Here is a 21,436-nt window from a genome sequence, read left to right on the forward strand (position 1 = left end):
TTCAATTGGTCCTCATTTTGCTGCCAAAACAGCCCCGACCCATCGAGGCCATAACTCCACTATACACCTTAAGGTGTGCTGTGGTTTGGCATCAACGTGTTTGCAACATATCCTTTAAATCCTGTAAGTTGGGAGGTGGGGCATCAATGGGTCAGACTTGCCTGTCCAGCACATCCCACAGATGCTTGATTGGATTGAGATCAGGGAAATTTGGAGGCCAGGTCAAGGCTTCAAACTTCCTGTTGTGCTCCTCAAACCATTCCTGAAACATTTTTGATATGTGGCAGGGTGCATTATCGTGCTTAAAGAGGCCACAGACATCAGGGAATATGCTGACTAGTTTGCAGATATGCTCTCTGTACTCTGACACCTTTCTATCAGAACCAGCAATAAATACGGAGATGCTCTGATCAATTTGTTTGGCAATCACAATTGGGCCCTTATTGAACTCGCTCAGCCATTTTCCTGCTCCCTGATATATCCCACCCACTGACAGGTCCCACGATGAAGACACGATCAGTGTTATTGACTTCACCTGCCAGTGGTCCTAATCTTAATGCTGATCAGTGTAAAGGGCACAGGACTATTTTTATTTCTCAGACTACTGCTTTCTCTCAGCTCAAAAGGTAAGTTTCTCACACACATTGTAGATGAAGTGAAGAGGTAGTCTACTGGCTCCCTGGTTTGAGGACAAGGTGCAAATCTCTTTGGGGTTGCATCAGGAAGATCCTGTTTGAAAGCTTTGCCAAATCAAACGTGCGGAGGTACTCACTGGGGTGACCCTTGTGATAGCACAATAGTTGATGAGAGAAAACCAGTCACAGCAGAAACTATCTCCCAGTTTAAGCTCCAAACACATTTCATTGTTAGCCAGACAGAAGTTTAATTTTCAGAAACGTGTGTTGTTGAAAAATTGGATCATTTTCTTCTTGTTCAGCCTTCAAAGTAAACCCATTTCTGGTAGATTACTTTGGAACGTGACCGGTCATTTTTCTTTGTTTTTTTTTTTTAAACCTTTAGATCAAAACAGAAGATGAAATGACTCACTGTCATTACTTTCAGTATTAATATAATTCTTTCTTGTTGCACTATAGTCTGCAGCTCAGCGTTTGGACATCTAATAAGCATCCAAGGTGTCCACGTATGTATTACTCAAACCTCTCTGACTCATATTTTATTGTCTAACTATACCTGAAATAACACATCCCCTCTGTTTGACACAAGGCTGTTTTGCAGGCTGATCTAAGGTGACCCCTCTTCACTTAACAGTCCACTGCTTACAATTAGAAATGTTTATCCATTGTAGTTTTGCAGATTCTCCCCCCCACTAAAACATATATATAATATATGAAAAAAATGCATGATGTGTACCAAGTTTGTTTGTGACTGCATTGTTGTGCATGCGTGCGCCAGGGGATGTGTATAATTACTCAGACATGCAAGGTGACTCACCAAAGTGCCGGGAGAGATAGTGAGAAATAAAAAGAGAGCGAGTAAAGAGAAGCGACAGCGGGATGGGGAGACAAGCTGATTCGAGCGAAGGAAATATGTATGATGACCTAGAAGTACTGTGAACAAATAATCTTCTAAAGTTTAAAATGTCTGACAGATCCTAAGTTGGATGGTGAGACTCGCTAAAGCCAAAACTCAGAGAAACACAGGGATAGTTTAATAAATGATTTAACTAATGGGATAAAATCAGAGTGAAAAACTGATTAAAATGAAATGTACTACAAAAGTAAAGCGGAGATCCATATTTCCTCACACTGCTCTGCCTTTAAAATGTGTTTTCCTTGTTTGTGTCATTAATTTGTTTCAGACTGCTCTGTAAATCTACAGGTAAACCCAAGAAATCCAGAAAATCATTAAATCATTAATGATTCATTAATGTTCACTCTATGTATTGTTGTAAAGGCTGTGTATTGAATTCAGATGTTTTCGGTCTCATTGCCACAGGTGAATAAAGTCAAGCACCTAGCCACAAAGTCTGCCTTTACAAACACGTGCATATTAATTGGTTGTTCTAGAGCTCAGTGACTTCAAGCTGTTGCAGCAAGCCAGTTTGTGAAATGTATTCCTTCTTATATATTCCAAGATAAGCTGTAATTGGTATTACTGCAAACTGAAAGTGTTTAAGAAACACAGCAACTCAGCCACAGAGTAGCAGACCAGATAAAGTTACAAAACTGAGTGAGGGAATTGTCACAAATACTCTGCTGAGTCTAAAAATCACCAACAACACACATTAAACACCAAGTCAGAATAACTTGGACCAAAGTAAAATTAAATTTTGTCTGATAGAAAAACGTTTTAATACATGGAAAATGCTTAAATTTTAGTTTAATTCCTTTTGAATCCAAGCCTGTTTTTAAACTTATGAAAGGCACTGTTTGTTAGTGCCTTTTTTGCTAATACTTAGCAGAAACATCTTTGGAATAAACAGCTATTGCCCACCTATCCAGTACTGTCTATCCTCTTAAAGCCAAATGAAAACCTACTAAATATGGCAGTTTTGGGGCAATATCTCTATCCACGATAGAGAAGGAGGAAAAACCTGAATTTTTACATTAAAATATGGAAGAAATATATTTTTCTTTCAGTCTGCTAATGTACAGCATGCTGAGTGCAATCATCTCTGTCTGTAAGTGTCTGTAAAGTTTTGATATCAAACGATATGATATATGAACATTAAACCCAAGTGAAACAAAGCTTGTGGATGGATGATGTAACAAGTTGTAAACTGTCTCAGGTTGTAGAGGACAGAATATAGAGCTGATTACTGAGAGCCAGATGAGCCCATCTGAAAGACAAACTCTCATTTTGTTTCAAAGCCCACCAGTATTCACAGATTCCTGTTTTTTGCTTTCGCTCTGCCTAAAGCCTTAAAAAATACATAACCCTGCCACATACAGTGGGGCAAAAAAGTATTTAGTCAGCCACCGATTGTGCAAGTTCCCCCACTTAAAATGATGACAGAGGTCAGTAATTTGCACCAGAGGTACACTTCAACTGTGAGAGACAGAATGTGAAAAAAAAAATCCATGAATTCACATGGTAGGATTTATAAAGAATTTATTCGTAAATCAAGGTGGAAAATAAGTATTTGGTCAATAACAAAAATACAACTCAATACTTTGTAACATAACCTTTGTTGGCAATAACAGAGGTCAAACGTTTACTATAGGTCTTTACCAGGTTTGCACACACAGTAGCTGGTATTTTGGCCCATTCCTCCATGCAGATCTTCTCAAGAGCAGTAATGTTTTGGAGCTGTCGCCGAGCAACACGGACTTTCAACTCCCGCCACAGATTTTCTATGGGGTTGAGGTCTGGAGACTGGCTAGGCCACTCCAGGACTTTCAAATGCTTCTTACGGAGCCACTCCTTTGTTGCCCGGGCGGTGTGTTTTGGATCATTGTCATGTTGGAAGACCCAGCCTCGTTTCATCTTCAAAGTTCTCACTGATGGAAGGAGGTTTTGGCTCAAAATCTCACGATACTTGGCCCCATTCATTCTGTCCTTAACACGGATCAGTCGTCCTGTCCCCTTGGCAGAAAAACAGCCCCATAGCATGATGTTTCCACCCCCATGCTTCACAGTAGGTATGGTGTTCTTGGGATGCAACTCAGTATTCTTCTTCCTCCAAACACGACGAGTTGAGTTTATACCAAAAAGTTCTACTTTGGTTTCATCTGACCACATGACATTCTCCCAATCCTCTGCTGTATCATCCATGTGCTCTCTGGCAAACTTCAGACGGGCCTGGACATGCACTGGCTTCAGCAGCGGAACACGTCTGGCACTGCGGGATTTGATTCTCTGCCGTTGTAGTGTGTTACTGATGGTGACCTTTGTTACTTTGGTCCCAGCTCTCTGCAGGTCATTCACCAGGTCCCCCCGTGTGGTTCTGGGATCTTTGCTCACCGTTCTCATGATCATTTTGACCCCACGGGATGAGATCTTGCGTGGAGCCCCAGATCGAGGGAGATTACAGTGGTCTTGTATGTCTTCCATTTTCTGATGATTGCTCCCACAGTTGATTTTTTCACACCAAGCTGCTTGCCTATTGTAGATTCACTCTTCCCAGTCTGGTGCAGGTCTACAATTCTTTTCCTGGTGTCCTTCGAAAGCTCTTTGGTCTTGGCCATGGCGGAGTTTGGAGTCTGACTGGTTGAGGCTGTGGACAGGTGTCTTTTATACAGATGATGAGGTCAAACAGGTGCCATTCATACAGGTAACGAGTGGGGGACAGAAAAGCTTCTTACAGAAGACGTTACAGGTCTGTGAGAGCCAGGGATTTTCCTTGTTTGAGGTGACCAAATACTTATTTTCCACCCTGATTCATGAATAAATTCTTTACAAATCCTACCATGTGAATTCATGGATTTTTTTTTCACATTCTGTCTCTCACAGTTGAAGTGTACCTCTGGTGCAAATTACTGACCTCTGTCATCATTTTAAGTGGGGGAACTTGCACAATCGGTGGCTGACTAAATACTTTTTTGCCCCACTGTAGCTGCTGCATCCATCTACCAGCTGTACATGAGAAGGAAAGAAGGTACAGAAAACAAACACCAGCTCATTTTGCCTCTTTACCTTATGTCCATCTTTGTTTATCTTCTTTATCCCCTACTATCCATTTCTAACATATACCAAAGCACAACACAAGCCTGTGCGCACACATCTCTGTCACATTGTCTTCTTTGTTTTTGTTTATTTAATTTTTCCCCCTTGCGGTATTTATCTCTGCCCGCGTGTGTCCAGCATGTGCGCCTGTGATCCGTGCAGCACACCGCTGTTTCATGAGTCTGGGCCACAGCGCCACAGGAATCTAGGACAGCTTCACAAGGAGAAGATACAACAAATCTTCTAGCATACATACAGATAGTGAGATACAAAGAGTTAGACAGCCACATGAAGGTTTATTTTAGTTTGGATAAGCAGTTTGCTACTTTGTTTTTTGGGTTGTTATTTTTTATTATCCATGTTAGGGGTCTGGTGAGATCTAACACAGCTTTACTTCACACAAAACCTCAGCTGCACCTTTAATCTTTTTAATTTCCCTTTTTAACCATCTTGGAAATAAGCTACATTCTTTTGCGGTAGTTCCTTGAAAACTTTTCAAAGAATTTATTTATAAATGAACACTGCTATCCCAGTACTGAGGTGTGTTGTCTTCTCTCCTGCAACTCAACCACCAATCGATGTAACCAAGTAAACAACCTCGAAACTCAACAAGAAATCTCAGAACTTTTATGTCCATTTCACTTCACTTCCCCATGAATTCGTCTTCTTCTCATTTCTTCTCTAATACTCAGGTCGTATGGATGATGTTTGTTTTTCTTTAATTCTTTTTCCTTAACAACATTCAGTGTCTTCAATCAATGAATCTCACTAGTTCATTTTATGAAACCCAAACATTTCCTCAAAACAAAAAGACTTTGGCAGCTCTCCGAGGACGGTCCTTGACATTTGGTGCAGATGCTGACATCCCTCACTAGATAACTCTGACGCTATGACCACTTTCACTTTTCAAAATTATCCTTAATGACCAAATGTAGATGTAATAAAATTATTATCAGCTCCAGGTGAACTTTAGCAACAAGTCCATAATGTCACACTGAAATACTGAATATTTTGCCTGCTAATCATCTCCAATTTTCAGCATTATCAGTGCCAAATGATAGCATCATCTCACTGCACTACTTTTTAATTTATTTGTTTATTTGACAGGGACCGTGCTCATTGATCAAATGTCCCTGGCCAGTTCTTACAACAGCAACCGAACATTAAAGTAAATTAATTTATCAGTCCTCTGAATTTTGTCTAGGTTCAGCTTTAGAGATAGGGTGAGGACCTCAGCTCATGACAGAGCTGCCAAACAGTCAGTTGAAGTGGTTTGGGCATCTGACTAGGATGCCTCATGGGCATCTCCTGGGTGGGGTGTTTTGGATATGTCCACCCAGGAGGAGGCCCCGGGGCAGACCCAGGATATATTGACGAGACCGTGTCTCTCAACAGGCTCGGGAAAACCTTTGTGTCCCCTGGAAGAGCTGAAGGTGGTAGGTGTGGAGAGGGAATTCTGAGTGTCTCTGTGGACCTGAATGAATGGCAAAAGATGGATGGATGGATAAATGATCATAGACATCACATACACATACACATGATAGATATTGGCCAAACCCAAATGAGCACCCCCACCAAACAATGTAAGTGCATTTCCAAAGCAGAAATCAATGCAGGACAAAACAAAAGGAAGAAGAAAAGGTCAGTCAGCTGATAGTATTCTAATGTTCACATATCAGCTTCAACTGATCGGTGGAAGAAGGGTAAGTATTGATTTCTCTGATATGAACTGGCAGTAAAATCTATTATTTAGATGCTGTTCCAGAAAAAGCTCATTGACTGTAAGCACTTCTTCAAAACAGAAACAATCCTGTTTTGGTACCTCTAATACTCTGTGCTCTACCATAAGGTAAAAAGCAATGATTAGATCCAAAATCCAGAAATCAAGATACTTAAATAAAGTAATTAGACTATTGGTAGCTTTGGTAACATTTGACTTGAGAGATGAGTCATTTGATCATATTGTAATATGTCTCAGTCTTTGGAAGCAGTGGAGATAAATCAGTGTATCATCAGCATATAGTTGAATTAAAGAAAAATCTTTAATATTTTAGTAGAAATTATCTACATTGTGGGGATAACAGTAGCAGAGTTATGGACTGTGAGTTTATCATTATTCACTTTCAACTGTTCTCTTCCACTTGGGTATAATTCTATCCATTTAGCTGAAAAAGTCAAAATTCACTGCAGGCAAATGCAAGTGACAAATAAAGCCTTCAGTCAGTCAATCAATCATCTGGAAAGGAATTTAAAAAAATATTTTATATTTAAAGTCAGTGAAAAATGTAGCAGTGACTGTTGAGTGACTAAATCCAAACCTGCCACCTGTGGGCCGGGTTATAGTATCGAAAAGAAACGTTGGTTTCTTGCTGTATTCCTCTGTTACTAATGAATAATATGCGGTACTAGTTTCACACAGTGTTTTTAATCAAGTCACTCTACTCCTAGTGCAATCCCCAAGCCTAGATAAATGGGGGAGTTGCTTTAGGAACAGATTCTGGCATAAACTCCTTGCCAAATCAAATATGTGGATCATCAATAAAATTTCCCAATCGAATTGGTTAGGGCAAGGGTTAGCAGCAATTTTGTCTTTAGTCTATTACCTCAAAACAAAGGAAGAGGAAAGGGGGATAGCAGAGGATGCTAGATATAGGGTGAGATGCAGGCACATAATCCACTGCAACTCCAGCAGGGACCAGCCAAAAGAGGAAGAAAAAGCAGCTTCACAGATGGCTTTTCATTTGTTATTATCCAAATTAGTGAAACTACACGTTCTTCTTTTGTTGCCTTTTATAGCTTCTTACACTAGATGAATAGATAAATAAACTGCTTCAGTGGATCTTTTTCTACTCTTAAAATTATATCGACTTTGCCAACTCTTGTCTCTCCAAAGTCCTCAGCAGAGTGCCATTGTTGCTCTCCATCCTCCTCCTGTCCTTCCCTCTCCATTCTTGGCTTCTTTCCATCCCCATAATTTAATCATTTTAAATGTATGATGGTTTTAGACAGACAAGGAAATAAAAACGACTCCTTAAAAGCAGAAGACAGGGAAGCTGAAGGAGGCGCAGAGGAGCAAGAGAACCTCAGCTTGGCATTGACACAAAAATTGATGTGGATGTTGTGACACACTGCTGCAAACACAGACGCATATGCATGAGCAAACACTCATTTACAAAGTGATGAGGCCCTCCATTATTCTAACCTGAAAACAAACACACATACTCATATTTCTCCATCTCATTTCCCTGGAGAAAGGACACTGTATAGATATTTGATAACAAGAATATGGCAATTACAATCATCAGTGGCAGAGGCATCAGTGCAGGTGGTGGGCGTCTAGTTGTAATGGAAAATATGGCCGACTTGTATTGCGAGGATGTGCGGGTCTTGCCAAGCTTTTAAAAGCACTTTAAATTTTATTTTTGCATTTATACTTTAAATTTTACAGAGAGTGAGTTGACTACTGATCAGTAACGGGTGGACAGAATACATACTTGTAGCTAACAGTAACATGCTGTATTTACACAAAGTACATCAAAGGGGAAAAAGTAACATGATGTAAAATCATGGAGGAAAAAATCAGAGAAAATAAAAAAACAACAACAATAAAACAGTGGTATGAGTACATCTCAAACTAAACTGTTCAGAAATTTCTTAAAATAAGTCACTGTATGTGCAACAGCATGTATAGTTTGTTCTTCAGGAGCGAAGCTGAGTCACCTCGCTGCCTCAGGAGAAGATGCTCCTGCATATCTTCAGCTGCTGCTCAACACGGCGGCAACTCAATGACCACGAGCTTCATCCAAGCCGAGCAGAGTGAAACTGGCAGCTGGAGGTTGACAGGGGGGGAAAAGCTCTCCAAAATAAGACCTTCACTACACTGGGTGTGAATTGTCAGGTCAGAGACTGTGCTTCTGTTTGAATAAACAGGGAAGGGAGGGTTTTTTTGTTACGGTATTCATCCACTTCAGCTGGTAGGCTCCGTCCCAGAATTATAAAAGAGGGGACAGTAAAATGACAGTTTTATTAAAGTGCCAACTACAAGCTAATTAAAGATACCTGACTGCTGGAAATTTATTGGGAGCTATTTTAATAATTTTTGTCACTGAAGTTTCTTATAAAGCAACAAAACTAACACTGCCTGCACTACATAGTAAACAGACAGCCCACATAAGGCCTGTTCACTCAGCAGATGTGCCGTGGACTGTGTTTCTTTGCAGGAGCACCACCTGCAGTGCATGTTTGGTGTAGGGTTGTGCGAGTACACTCCAAACAAGACACTGAGTTTTCATTTTAGGATTAAGATTGAGATGTGTCTTCTGTCTTTGGACACATTGATGCGCTGTGAAACTGTGAGACTTTTTCCACATTGCTAAGTCAACATTTACAGACTGCAGTAGACCTTAGAAAGACTAGTTTCTGAGCACACTGGCAATGTTGCTGGTATGAGTGTGTGCATGCTAAAATCATTTTCTGTATACTGACAGTTTTAATTAAAACTAGTGTGAAAATAACACAAGAATAGAAAACTGGTCAATTTTTAAGATAAGGTCACACTCGTGCACCACTTAGCACTGTTCTCAGCCATGCAGATGTTGTTAATTGGCTCTATTCCCAACTGGAGCTCACTGAGTCAGCTCACAAGAGCCCACAACAGGCCAGTATTAAACTCCCTAAAGCCACGCAGCAAAGCCAGCTCCAATAATCAATTATTCCCTGATTCCAGTTAATCAAATATGATTTTTCTCTGTTTACTAGAAAATCTAAATTGAATGTCTTCACCATTGGGATTATAGTTTGGTGAAAACCAAAATTCCTGAGAATGAATTTAAATCACAAATCATTTGTTGTTGTGTTTTGTTTGTTTAAAAAAAAGGATGCAATGAATTCCTTTTAACTGATAGTTGCAGCTCATCACTTTTATAGTATCCTAGTCTGCAAAACATTGAGTAAAATTGTATTAACCCATTAAAACTAGCTTGACATCAGATCAAATAAGAAAGAATAGAGAGTGATACTGTGTAAATGCATACAATGGCTCCACTCAGTTTCCTGTTAATGATAATACTGTTAATCAAGCATGCTTCAGCATTTTTAATGGATTGTATTTCACCCTGTTTTTAAAAGATTCCAATGCTGGGGAATAAATAAGACTCTATTTGACAAAAAAGTTCCCAGAACAGCTGCCCCGAAGAAGACTTGACAGCCCAATCAGCTGCATAAAGGGAAAATGTTGATGTTTCATCTGAGCAATACTTGTCAACCATATAACGTACACTTCCCTGAAAAACTTTAAAAATAATTACATTCTTAGTCTTAGAAGAACATGGTCAGTGTTTGGAAGAAATGAAAAACAGAGCCATCTGTGGGACTGTGCTACGCCCAGGGTTGTGGTCAGTGTGTGTCTGTTAAGGTGGGCTGCAGCAGCTCTCTCGGGCCACACCACCTGACGACAACAAGCTCCCAGGACTCCCAGGGCTCCACATGCTACATACACACCAGCTGGCGCCAGATTTACCCCAGGATAACACTCGCATGTCTGATGTGCATCAGAGGAATTATAAATCTAATTAAGGGAGAACTACACAGTCATGTTATATTTTATAGTCCCTGAGAGCTTCTTTGCATTAGCTTATTTAATTATATTGCCTCTCTAATACCTGAAATGAATAATTTACTAGCCCAACATAAACGATTTTTGCTGGGAACTGAACACCAAGAGCTGATAAAATGAAGGCAAAGTTTATCAAGCAAGTGTCAGTGTTTGTTAGCATTAACAAATTATCCTAACACGTTCTTCAGGATGGATAATGAGTTACAGGAAGACGAAGAGGCACGGAGCAATCAGAAAACTGAAAAGCAGAGGAAACTGAACAAAGAGGAGAGAGGAAATGAAAGGCTTGGGGGTTTGACAGTGACAGCGATGCAGCCTTTGACTTCATTGATGCTCCCTCATCGAGACTTTGACAAGTCAAAGACTGTGTTTATATGTGTCTTTGCATGTGCACACTGACACTGTTCCCTGTCAGTACTGTATTGGCAGGAAGATCCTGTCTGTGCGTAGCTCTGTCTCACCATCTGTTCCTGGCTAGACTGCTGATATCTCTTCTTATAATATCCTGTTCGCCTCTCTTCGACTAGGTGGGGTGCACAAATCTTGTATCTTGGATAATTTCCATCCACCCATTCATCCATCCATCTATCCATGCATCCATCCATGTAGCCATCCAAACATCCCCCCAGCTATCAAGCCTCCCCTTAAAGATTTAATTTTGTGTCCTGTTCAATAATAGAGGGAAAGTCAGGGAACACCATGTTTACTATTGATGTGAGAGTGCTCCCTCTCTAAAGCCTCCATTCTGGACAGGAAAACAAACCACAAATAGCCTTCTGCCTAACTCATCCTGAGTGCCTTGCAGAGACACACAAGGCCACTGTGGGTTGGGAAAGCAGTCCCAACAAATACCTGTCCTGCTCTTCATAGCCACTAAAATAAAGCAATCACCACTTCACCATTTGTTGTTGCACACAGTGGGTTTTGTGCCCGTTTCGCAAAGCAGTGGTCAAACTAAAATGTTAATCAGAGGTCCTGCAACAAACATGTCCCAACCCAGGATACCTTCCTGTTCAGTGAGCTGTTAGAAAACCATGATGCCTACAGCACTCCAGCAAAACAACCAACAGTATTTGCAGGTCACGTCTCTGTCACAGCACAAACAACTTCTACTGATTTGGGGCACCTGGTCTCTGCTGGGTTGAGAATCTAAGCCTCTGTATAAATCAAGGCCTCTGCGAATTTGGTCTCTCTCAACCTGTCTTCTTTCATTCTTTGCAAGAGAAAAACAGTCACTCTAAACACAAACAGCTCTATTAGTCGTTTCAGCAAGTGACCAAAATAGCATGACGGCATGCAAACTGACAAATCTCTCAGTAGTTATTATTGAAGAAAGAAGGAAAATAAAAACAAATCTTTTTCATTTGCTTTTTTTTTTTTTAGATAAGCTTATTACATCAAAATAACCACTTTGCACAGGCCAATAGGAAAGAAGTGAGGTTTGATGGATGGATCAAGAATGCACAGTTTTTAACACAACTATTTGTTTCCCATTTCAGCTATAAGTGAACATAGGTTAAGAGTTCCCTGACCTTTGCCACATGCTTACTTTTAGCAGTGGAGATGCTCTAAACACAGTGAAATAGTTATCCTAATTCCAAAAACTTTACCAAACTACAAGTCCTTTGTGTCCACTTGTAACCACATACCAAACATTAACCACAGTCACGCCATCAGCAGGCAGAAACCTGATGTTTACCTGCAGAAGCTCAGACCATATAAAGGAGCAGTCAAAGCCTCATGTGGGTGCATTCTTTTAGCAATTTCTATGCAAATGTTTCCTATTTCGTAGTGGAAAACTACTGAACCTACAGAGCTCCCAGTAGTGAAAACAACAACGCGTATCGGCATAGTACTGGGTGCCTGCAGGTACTAGTAGCCATTTCTGTCGCAGCCTTCGGTTTTCAAGGCTGCTTGTCAAATTTGCAACTTAAAACTAAACACTTTAAAGTTAGTATACAGCCTTTTGGTTGAATCCCAGGTTAGGGTGCAGGCCTCAAATTAAGTGTATGGTGTGGATTCCAGACTGACAGTACATTAGTATACTGAGCAATGTGGCTTCAGCAGATATGAGTTTGCAAAACTGCACGTGTGCAGGATTGTGGCACTTTGAGATTGTAAAAAAGAGTAAGCATTTCACATTGGAGGGAAAATTTGATTTGATCAAAAGTTGAACTCATTCTTCGCCACAAGCAACAAGTGGTCAGCACCAGTGCCTCACAGCAAGAAAGTCCTGGGTTTGAATCTACGTTTCTGGCTGGGGGATTTCCTGTGTGGAGTTTATCCCACAGTCCAAAGACATTCATTTAATGTTATTTGGTTAATTGGCGGTTCTAAATTGCCCATAGGTGTGAATATTCAGTGTGAATGGCTGTCTGTCTCTCTGTGTTAGCCCTGTGACAGACTGGAGACCTGTCCATAGTGTACCCAGGCTCACATCCTGTGGTAGCTGTGATAGACTCCTGCCCCCGGAATTAGATAAGTGGAAGAAAATGGGTGAGTCATTAGCACTTGAATGCATGTAGAGATATATTCTAATGCCAGGTGTGAACAAGCATACGTTGTCAATACTATTTTCATTACTTCTGCATCTCTGTCTCCGAGAGAGGTTGCAACAGGAAAGGCATGTTTAATGAAACATAACTGCAAGAGGATTAAATTCTGAACCCATGTCCTCTGTATATGTGCATTTTGTATGTATGCTATCAAAACAAACCACAGTTACATCACTCCAATGTCTTTTTAAAATTCATCATAATGTAATGCAAGTTGTGATTGCGCTGAACCTAAATCTCATATGAAAACAGTTTCATTTTATTTGTATATAATTAAAAGGAGATAGTTTCCATTTTTGCTTGTAGAATCAAATAGCACAACATTAATACCATGTGGTATAAACTGTGCTAGGAAAGTGAGCATTTTTATCTTTATTGTATTCGTATTGCTGTATAGAGAAACTACAACTACAAAGACACATAAAACACACAAACACATTCTCATTACATTATAATTACATAATGCTTCCCCTAGCTGCTTACTCTAACCCTAACCATCAAAAATGAATGCCTAAGCCTTACCGTAAACCTAGCCATAACCCAATTGTAACCCTGAGATTAAAACCACATTTTGAGTCTCATTAAACTTATGAGGACCAGCATGTGTGTCCTCACAAGTGACTGTTGGTCCTCACAAGTATAGTAGCACGCCAATTTCTGGTCCTCACAAAGATATCTAAACAGGTACAAACACACACACGAGACTTCTGAGGGGAGATCATGGAGACAGCGTGATGCAGCCAAGAAAAGTCTTACAGAAAAGGATTAACTGTTGCAGTTTGTTACAGTCTCACAGTCTCCCTGTGAAGCTCGTGTCAGAAACAAAGAGCGCAGAGGGATTCACCCCAAAACTGAGCATAGTGTTATTTCATGTACGCCACAAAATCTGTGTACAGCAACAGTCCCAGAAGATGAGCTGATAACATGTGATCTCCATGCCAACCCACATCCGCTGACAGCTCATCTTATGCCTTTTTATGCATCCAATTGGCAAATCTTGGCTAGAAAAGCAAATTACTGAAGATAGAAATAACACTAAAAAAGTCCTAACTTACATAAGTAAAGTGGAAATATAATCAGTACTGATAATGATTATTTAGCCAAAAAAATATTTATATATACTGATGTGCTCATGTAAAGATTCTACAACATTTATTAGTCAGTGCTAAATTTGAAGTTATTGCTCATCTTAACTCTGCACACAGAAACATCCTCCTGTATCACGGGGCTGATTCATACCATTTATTTTGTGCATATTTATTCATACATCAAACTGCTTAGACTCCGAGAAAGTACATGTAGCTGCATTATAAGATATTTAAATACACCGTTTCTGTTACTGAGCCTCGACAGCATTCCTCTGCTAATGTGTAAATGTGTAAATATAAATCAGCATTTAAAAAGAAGCACTTTTAGATTTTTGGGTCTTTCTCTGCTTTCTACTGTCTTTCTCTGCTTTGCTGTATAAAGTGTGTGGAGATCAGTGTTGCTTCAATGAGTTCACTGATTAAAAGGCATAGTATATGTCTCTTCCTGTCACTTGCCTCTTCTTGAGAAGTACTCACAACTAGCAGGAACAACACAGACATTCTCCCTAAATCTACACTACCTCTCTCCCTTCGTCTCTGCCTGTGTCTCCAATTATCTATTTCTGTCTCCTCCACCAGCCCCCTAAATCTGCCAGTAAGATTTTCAACCCACACTGCCAGCAGATTGGTGCACTACTTTCCTCGATGCCACCTTAGCCAGATTCCACAATCTTCTCCACCACAAGTATTCGTGAGGTGCAAAGTAAAACTCAAGATGGTGAACAGGGTCAAGAAAAGAATCTGAGAACAATTACAATGCCATCTTCGGCGTGGACACGTTGAGCTTAACCACAAACCAGTGGTGCAGTGGTTAGTGCTGTCACCTCACAGGTTCTTAGTTTAAACATCCTGATCAGTTTGGAGCCTGTCTGCGTGGGGCTTGAATGAGTGTGCATGTGTAGGTTTCCTCTGGGTGATCCAGCTTCCTGCCACAGGCCAAAGACATGCTTGTTAGGTTAACTGGTGATTGTAAGTTGGCCGTAGGTGTGGATGTGAGTGTGTGGTTGCCCCTATAGCTCTGTGATGGACTGGTGTAGGACTGGAAGGTTGTACTCCACCTCCATGCTTTATGACAGCTGGGATAGGAAACAGTCTCCCTGCAACCCTAAGAAGCATTAGTGGTTAAGACAATGTATATTTGGATAGATGATTGGGTCTGTGCACACATTTTTTTTCCATATCAATAAAGAAAATGACATAAGTTCTATATATATTTAATAACTTTTCTATAGACCTGCCTACTTCTGGTATAAATATGGGTATGCTCGCAATAAAAACACCAGTATAAATAATTCTGGGTTTAAAAAAATATGTTAATGATACATCACTTGGCATTTTGTTTATTCTAGTTGTATTTGAAACAAAGGCACTGGCAAACCTGACGTGTTTCACTTTGATGCCTTCATCAGAGAAAAAGCCTTGTTGCTGCTGCTCTCTTTATTTCAAACCTCACAGCACGAGGTGACGATGTGACAGTTTACCGAGGCTAAAGAATTCATCTGTCCGGGCCTGCTAGCTCGAGACACGCCTAGATCTGTCCCTCTAAGTGACACGCTGTGTCTATTTCTTTGTTGGCCCCTCCTGTCTGACTTTTTAATTCAGTCATCATTTTTTAAGCGGTAGTCTATCATATTTCCTCCTCGGTTAAAAATATGTGCGCAGCTAAGTAGAACAGAGCAATATTTCCTCTTTCATGTCCTCTTCGTCTGGTCTCTTGAGTCTGTAAATCTAAGTGGCTTGTTTGCCCAACACTGTGGCTCACAATTAAACAGGGAATAAAAATATATTTGTTTCAAATTCTATTAATTAGTGTTCTGTCTCCCTAACAGTTTGTCTCATACCACTAATAATAATTCCAGTCCATTAGTTTTGAACCGTAATATTAATTAAACATTTCCCACTGAATCCCAACGCTACTCATACTGAGTGGTTATTGCTGACTGTTCTCACATGCTTGATTAACAAGATGTCTCTTTTGCACTTTGCCCTGATGCTTACTTAAGACCTGACATTTACACCTGAGCTGTTGTGAAGGGAACTTGCAACAACAATGCAGGAATTCCACAACTAACTACCCACTGATTACTACAACACTAAAAAGGTGTCTCTGATTATGTTCTACAAGCCCTCCACAAACTTGTGGTCTTGTCTTTATTCTGCTTGTGCATTTACATTTTTGTCTTGTCAGTGCTGTCCCTGGTAACTGCTTGTGTTAAATTGCTTGTTGGTTCTATATAAATAGCTCCTCAATCTGTCGTATTCATGCTCTTAGTCCCTGGAACAATACCTTTTCTTATTCCATCCTTTTTTTTTTCTTTCTGTTAATAAATAATACTGGGTTGCAAATCAATGATATGCTCCCCTCTTTAAGTTGCATAATAGATGCTCGTCTGGGGAACTAGACACAAAAAAGTGACTCTATGCATGGAAAGAATTACATAACATCCTGCAGACTGCATGTAATGTATTTTATTTTTGCTGTGAGCCTAATCAATATTTGGGAAAATGAGGTGTTGCTTTTATAGCATCAAAATTTGAACTCATTTACTGACATAACCACAAATGAGGATATTTTTAGATGGCGTCTCCTTTAGTGGTGATATAACTAGAATGAATAAAGCTTCACATCCTAGCTTATATCAAATCTTGATGTAATTGCAGTGTGTTGGTTCACTTGTTTTACTTCACAAAATCAAGCGTATGCACTGGGTATGATGGATGAGTTCAATACTTCCACTAGGAAAAAGTAATATTTCCATGGACAAAGAAAATATTTGAAATGGTCTGGAAAACCTTTTTTTAAAAACTTCGTAAGATTACGTTTACACACAGGGTCAAGGTAAATAGTTATTTATAATAGTATAATATAGTTACTGTATATGGGATGTTATATGTGCTTGTTTCTTTCATTTAAGACAAAAATGTAAAAAGTAGCCTATGTTCAAATAAATGACAGTAACACTGGGAAGCACAAATACTCCACATTTACAAGAAGTCTGATATTGAAAATTTGACCTAAGAATGTTTATCATGAGTAAATATGAAAGTATTCATATGCCCTGTCACCAACATGTCATTATGAAGCTGAAGTGACTTAAGAGCAGCCACAATTGGTATTTTTGGAGATAATTGAAAAAAACAATCAGCAAATGCATTTATTGATTATTTGTTTGCCAGATCAGCTTTTTTATGGTAAAGTCAATATGAGTTTGGGTTTTTCTAATCTTGGTCACATAAACAAGTAAAGTCTCATCACCGTGAGCGCTGAGCATTACGAGGTTGTCTGCTTCAGACTCTGAGCACAATATCACTTGAACATCTTGCAAGGATTTCTAAAAATTTTGCACAAATATTCACTTAGATTCAAACATGAACAAATCTGAATTTGGTTTATGAATGTCAGGGTAGGCGTTACCTCACATCTGTCCCATTATTTGTGAAAGCAATGCCGCAGGAACCCATGGATGGGATTTCATTACATTTGGCAAAACCATTCACTTGATTAGAATAAGGTTAGAGGCCACGGTGGCCTCATAAAACACATTTTAGCACTAATGTCCAATTGGACAAAAAGGCCAAGTGATTGCATTTTACACCTAAAGGTATACTCAGGAAGCCTGTTGATGCAGTGTTTTACAAATGTATTATTTCATAGGAAAGTGTAAATTGAGGATGATTTTAAACCAAAGTACAGTTATTGCTTAAGAGCCAACAAGCAGGGAAAATATCAATTCAATCTCCAGGTAAAATCTACACAAACACATTAATCCGGCGGTAAACTACACTCAAAGTTTGACTGACACCCTTCTGCTCAATTCGCACCACGGTGCAGAAGAGGGCTAACGATGGCTGAAGTTTAGATTGCTGTCCCCGTGAAGCTAAAAATGTATGAGCTCCAGAAAGAACACTCACGGTTGTTTTTAAGACAAATTACAAACGCTTTGCTGACTGAACCGTTTGCTGAAATTAATCTTGAAATAGATTGTGTCTGCTGGAAAACGTGTTTCTGTGTTGTCTAGACTATCTAAGGTAATGCAATGTGACAATTAAAGCTGGAGGCTTGGCTATAATTTTTTGGGGTAATGAGTCTGAGCCATTGATCTGATTCATTTTGACACAGTAAACAGCCTATAAGCATAAAACACCATCTGCTTCAGCTGCCATACAGAACATTAACTTCATGAACTTCAGACATCTTTAATATGCCACATGTAATATTTTTGCTGTTAGAATAAAAAAAAGAAGCTGTTATTATATTGGACGCAGTGTCTCTGTCATCACTGATGTTATTCAGTGACATTTATAATATTTATTTCTGTGTTTTCAATATATAAGGAGTCGAGCTTTAGCCTGAGTTCTGCTGTTACACTTAAACTTTTGATTAATACCTTTTGGCTTCACGACTCTCTCTCACACGTTCCCTCTCACTTTCAGACACAAACACAGACACACATACTCTCTCTGTCTCACACAAGCACACACATGTGCAAATACACATGCAGTCACGCTTCCATCACTCCCGAGAACATTAACTTCCTTTGCTACAGTCTTACCTAACCCTTAACATAGCTGCTAACTCCCTAACCCTAACCATTACCACATCTTAACCTAAGCCTAGCCTTAAGCGCATCTTCAAACTAAATTATTGTAATTTACACTGTGGGCATGCTTTCCTTTCGTCCCCAGAAGGAAAGCATGCCCACACATTGAGACTCTGTATGCACATTTATGTCCCCACGAGCAGAGTAATACAGGAATATACACGCGCACGCACACACGCCTGTCATGTAATCATGAAATCACTTCCAGTTGCAGATGGTGACTCATCTTTTGTCCCTGGTGAAACCATATCTGGCAATGAGGTCGTAAGACATTTCAAATGAGGGGCGATGCGGTGTGCCACTGTGCCGGTCACCCCTCTCCACATGGGGAACTCCTCACCAAACAGCACGCTTTACAGCTGGTAAAAACAAAGATATTAGCCTCCCGTAAAGCTCACCACTTGCAAATAAAAATGTGAAATACTGTACTCCAATTCAAACTGTATCACATCATTATCAGCATGCTGCTCAGATGTGAGAAAATAAAAAGTTGAAAGATTTTCAGCACTTACACTGTGGTGTTGCTCGTTAGTATTTCAGTTTTTTGTTTTTTTTTAAGACTTCTTCTGCCCACAACTGTACTACAGATATCACACGTTTATGGGGGACTGACTATTACATGCAGTAGTTTGAATAATCAGTCTGTGGATCATAGTGCCATATACTTGATGCCAGTCATTATAATACATTTAACTTGCTGAGTGCGTGGGTGTGGTGGACACAAGTCCAGTTGCTGTTTATTTTACAGTGCTCAGTAAGACACGGGCTGCGTCATGTCGACAGACATTGAGAGGCAAATCTCCATCAGCATCAGGTGTTAGTCAGTGACCTCGACCTCGGTTCCAAGACTGAGAGTAAAAATACCCCCACCACCAACACCGCGGCTCTCGCAGATGCATCAACAGCCATCGGTACTTATCTTGATAGGAAGCGTTGTGTCGTTACACACCGTCTGCTCTCTAATTCTCCCCCTCCGACCACAGCGGAGGGCACGCATTCGTCTCAGTTACAGACAACAATACAAACACACGCACCTCGAAGCTGCACAAACACGACAGGCTGCTCATCAAAATGACCTTGTGCATGTATGCTCAGGTCACCCCGTGCAAGAACGACCGTGCAAGGATGCGACCGTGCACACTGGATCCAAATCGAGAACAACAAGTGCTCAAGTGGCTGGCTCACAGACAGTCACTATTGCCACCTTGGGTGTATTGCAGCACCCCTTCTCACTACCATGCGAAGCTTTTCAGTGCGTTTTGGTGAAAGGCAAACAGGCACTAATAAAACCATGACAGCAGTAACCATTAGCTTGTTGGAATGACCCCCAGCATCATTACTTGACATCAACATGGCACACTCAAGGGCATCTGGCAATCAACGCGAGAGCTTTGAACTATGCAGAGAGCCTGATTAAAATTATCCACTGATGGCCGCTGAAATATTTTTACTCACCTTTGCTGTTATCTGCTCCTCCGTTGAGATGCATGACTCTTCTTACCATTCACTCATCTAGACTGTCTTTTTTTGGGGGGTGTTGTTTGTTTGGGGGTTTTTTTGCAAAGCTGTGCGCTTTTCCAAAGAGTTCAGTCTTATTCCAATTTATTTGTGGTCCTTTGCCCGCTTTAATGTCTTGTTCGTCTGCCGGTTGGCACGCATGGACGCGCCTCCACTTGTGCGTCCTCCTCCCCTTGTTGTGCTGGAGAAGATAGTCTAAGTGATGTTGGGAGTATGTGTTTTGGCTCGCTCTCGCTATCTCTCTCACTTTCTCTCTCAGTCTCTATTTTTTTAAGCCCAGAGTCGCTCAAAGGGTTGGTCGCAGGAAGGGTTTTAGGGGAGGAGACGGCAAGCAGACGGGCGGGGTGACGTGAAGTAAGTCGGTAGGAGGTCGTCTACTCAGAGCCGAGGCGAGGAATCCGTGCGCCCTCGGTGCTGCTGACCATTTCATCTGAGGTCTTCATCTCATCACACAGAGTCAAAGCCTCTCTTTCACTCCGAGCTGCACAATGAGAGGTTCCTACTGTCATGTGAACCGGAGCCTTTCCGAGCTTTTTAATAATAGAGGTAATTCTGACAGACAATCGATTCTAGTAACCATACAGTCTGCTACAGAAGTCTGTCGCTACTATGTGAGATGATAAAAAAAAGAGCCCAGAAGAGGGAGGAAATAAATAAATTACACGAATTACTGATCTAAATAGTAAGTGCTGATCACTCTCATCTCCGTGGTTTCACTACGGATCGATAGCCTAATCAGTGGGATTCATGTGAGAATCTCTGCGAATATTGATACCTTTTACGCATAACGTGTCCAAGTTGTAGCCCATACGTTTTACTCTCGCTCACGTGTTGACCCTCTAATAAGCTTTTCATTAGTAGCAGTGTCATGAGCAGTCTGTGCGTTTTAATTATTATAATAATGCCATTACAGCCAAAAGGCCTATACAGTCGATAAGGCACATTTACTCACTATTCACGTTCGCCCGGAACCACGCGTGGATCGTGGCTCAATGGCGATCTCTAGTGTTGTGTTACCCATCAATCAGTCACCTGGACGCTGTCTTTCGGTTAAACATATAATATTGGAGGTGATTTTAAAGCCGATCAAACGCCGAGTGTTACAACTAAACTGAAAGTCGCATGCAGTGTTAACAAAGAAGTCGAAGAAAAGCGTTTAGCGGGCAAATTATATACAAAAAAGTAATAAAACGTTAAAGATGAAGATTACAATGTATAGTGAGCATTGCAATAAAGTGCTTTAAAAATTTCTAGCTTTTAGGTTCTTGTAAATGTGTCTTTGAAATGCACTTACTGAATATCTTTTAACCCGTTTTCTCTTCTATTCTTTGTTCCTGTGTAATCGATCGTTTTGAAGCCATAAAAAGACAGAAATGCAGCACAGAGCTGGTAACCTGATTAGCGATTTTATTACAACAGGATCTCAACTTATTT

The 21,436-nt window shown here is 40.3% G+C and overlaps 1 protein-coding gene across 3 annotated transcripts in view; it reads right to left on the reverse strand.

Annotated features, from left to right (window-relative positions):
* The window catches only part of syt7b (synaptotagmin VIIb), a 127,428-nt gene extending 107,169 nt beyond the window's left edge, over positions 1-20,259 (reverse strand). For all 3 annotated transcript variants that reach the window (XM_006780219.3, XM_006780218.3, XM_006780217.3), the window contains exon 1: positions 19,940-20,259. In XM_006780219.3, coding sequence (XP_006780282.1) covers positions 19,940-19,988 — 49 coding nt within the window. In that variant the 5' untranslated portion in view covers positions 19,989-20,259. The remainder of the gene's footprint in view (positions 1-19,939) is intronic.
* Between the last annotated feature and the right edge of the window lie 1,177 nt (positions 20,260-21,436).

This window comes from Neolamprologus brichardi, chromosome 1, assembly GCF_056152115.1.
Source record: "Neolamprologus brichardi isolate AB-2024 chromosome 1, ASM5615211v1, whole genome shotgun sequence".
NCBI lineage: Eukaryota > Metazoa > Chordata > Actinopteri > Cichliformes > Cichlidae > Neolamprologus > Neolamprologus brichardi.